The following is a 2,474-nucleotide window of genomic DNA, read 5'->3' as shown; positions in this document are numbered from 1 at the left end:
CTTTGACTTTGTCAATCCAAGACTTGCTGCCCAATTTCGTGCCATGGCCTGGACCAGGCGCCAATGCCATTGTATCCAGCTGCATTGTGCCGCAATTAGCCTTGCCATCCGCCCACGAACTTGGCCCGTTTGCCGCAACTCAATGGCATGACAAGTCTGCCCGCGCACTGCCTTTCCGTTGCACATTTGCTTGCCTTTGCCCATCCGTTTTTGCCTTGCCTTGGCATCACTGCCTCATGCCTTGATGCCTTTTCCATGATTAAGTGTCATCCTTAGCCCGCAACTCATTGTCAAGCTCTTGCCAAGCTGCCTCGCCTCCGTCAAAGCCTTGGCCATCACTTGCCCGTTTTCCATTTTTGACATTGGTGCTGCTCATGCACCAAGCTTTGCAACACTCTTGCTGCCTCATGACAATATTCTTGTTGTCTGGTCGAGCTCAATTGTTGGAGGTCTAACACCCACTACCCTCATCTCCACCACCACCATCATCTCCACCACCACCGTCATCTCCCCCACCTTCATCTCCACCACCACCGTCATCTCCACCACCCTCTCCTAAGCCACCCACTCCTTCTCCTTCAACCAAGAAGGCTAAGTGCAAGAACAAAAACTACCCAAGTTGTTATAATCTCGAATTTTCATGCCCTGCCTCTTGCTCTGGTGGTTGTCAAGTTGACTGTGTCTCTTGCAAACCTGTTTGTAGTAAGTTACTAATTTCCTACCCTTTATTCTATTTTATATGATATTTCTTGTTTCTTATGGTTCACATAAGCTGGGACAAAGAGAGTATATTTTTATATTTGGAAGCTTTTTGCTTCAATTTTTATGTCAACCTTAATGATAAGCTCTTCTAGTAATAGAAATGACATGAAATCCTTAATCTATAGCACAGGTGTCAAAAGGTACTTTTTATATGTTATATTTAACTTATACTCCCCGTTTCAAATTAGACGAGGTACTTCCTTTTTAGTATGTTTTAAAATAAATAATACATTTCTATCTTACTGAGAAATTTTTATAATCACAAAAATGTCATGGTCCCACAAAGCTTTTACCCCTTAAGCTTTTTAAGGCCAAAAGATTTATAAGTTTCTTCTTTTCTTAAACTCCATCTCGAGTTAAACTTCTTTTAAGCTTTTATGTCGAATGTTTCTTTGTTTTGTTCGTTTTATTAGATTGGGGTCCAATAATAATGTCATATGAAATGAAATGAAATGGAGGGAGTAGATGCTTTTGACTAGACTGTATATTTACTGAATATTTTTATTTGGAAACCTAGGGTGTGACATGCCTGGAGCTGTTTGCCAAGATCCTCGTTTCATCGGCGGTGATGGGATTACCTTCTACTTCCATGGTAAGAAGGACAAAGATTTTTGTCTTGTCTCCGACCCTGAATTTCACATCAATGGCCACTTCATAGGAAGGCGAAACGAGAACATGAAGAGAGACTTCACTTGGGTACAATCCATTGCTATCCTTTATGGTAATCACAAGATCTCCATTGGCGCACTAAAAACAGCAACATGGGATGATTCCATCGACCGCCTTTCCCTCCACTTTGATGATAAACCCATACTTCTTAATGACGAGGAAGGCGCAAGATGGCAATCTGAAACTTCACGTATGGCCTCTATAACTAGAATCAGCAACACTAACGATGTTGCCATCGAAGTTGAAAATATTATCAAGATCACTGCCAAGGTTGTACCTATTACAGAGCAAGAATCCCGAGTTCATAACTATGGCATAACGAAAGATTACTGTTTTGCACATCTTGAACTTGGATTCAAGTTTATCTCTTTGAGTAATGAAGTGAACGGTGTTTTAGGGCAAACGTATAGGAAGAACTACGTGAGCAAAGTTAAGATGGGTGTTCTGATGCCTGTAATGGGAGGTGACAAGGAATTTGCAACTTCAGGACTCTTTGACGCTGATTGTTCCGTGGCTAGGTTTCAAGCAAATGGAGAACAATCTGATAAGGAGGTTGGCTTTGCTTTGGAGTTGCCGAGCTTGAGCTGCACTAGTGGACTTTATGGACGTGGAGTGGTCTGCAAGCGCTAGAATCATTACTAATGCAATTAACCTTAGGGTTTCATGATCACTACTTTAATGGATAAGGATTTATACCAATAATAATGGAGATTCAAGCATCTCCTCAAAAATATCTTTGACTTCTAAAGAAAAGTTAATGATTTTATTCTCCTTACTGATGGAGAAATATTGGCAATTGTTTCTTTGAACTTTGAAGTGGAGTATATTTTTTTTTCCTTTTTCGAAATTTGTATCTTTAAAGGTTTTGCAGGAAAAAAGCACATTGTGGAGTGAGAGATGTTCGAACTCTCACGACATGGATAATTAGGACTCTACATAATTTGGTAAATACCGAATTACGGTTGTCACACCTCCTTTTTCACCTACACCCCCAGAAGGAGTATGAGGGAGTTTTTTCCAACTTAAGTTGACAATCGAAATGG

At 40.7% G+C, this 2,474-nt stretch overlaps 1 protein-coding gene across 1 annotated transcript; it reads left to right on the top strand.

The window, feature by feature from the left end:
- Window positions 1-464: 464 nt before the first annotated feature.
- Window positions 465-2,061, top strand: LOC104238832 (uncharacterized; the record flags this gene model as incomplete). The annotated part of the gene is made up of 2 exons (XM_009793313.2): window positions 465-702; window positions 1,280-2,061. Coding segments are annotated over 2 exons (1,020 nt in total), but the record flags the coding sequence as incomplete, so codon positions are not given.
- Window positions 2,062-2,474: the final 413 nt, after the last annotated feature.

This window comes from Nicotiana sylvestris, chromosome 8, assembly GCF_000393655.2.
Source record: "Nicotiana sylvestris chromosome 8, ASM39365v2, whole genome shotgun sequence".
NCBI lineage: Eukaryota > Viridiplantae > Streptophyta > Magnoliopsida > Solanales > Solanaceae > Nicotiana > Nicotiana sylvestris.
The sequence above is the reverse complement of the archived record's forward strand: the minus strand, read 5'-3'. Positions and strand labels throughout refer to the sequence as shown.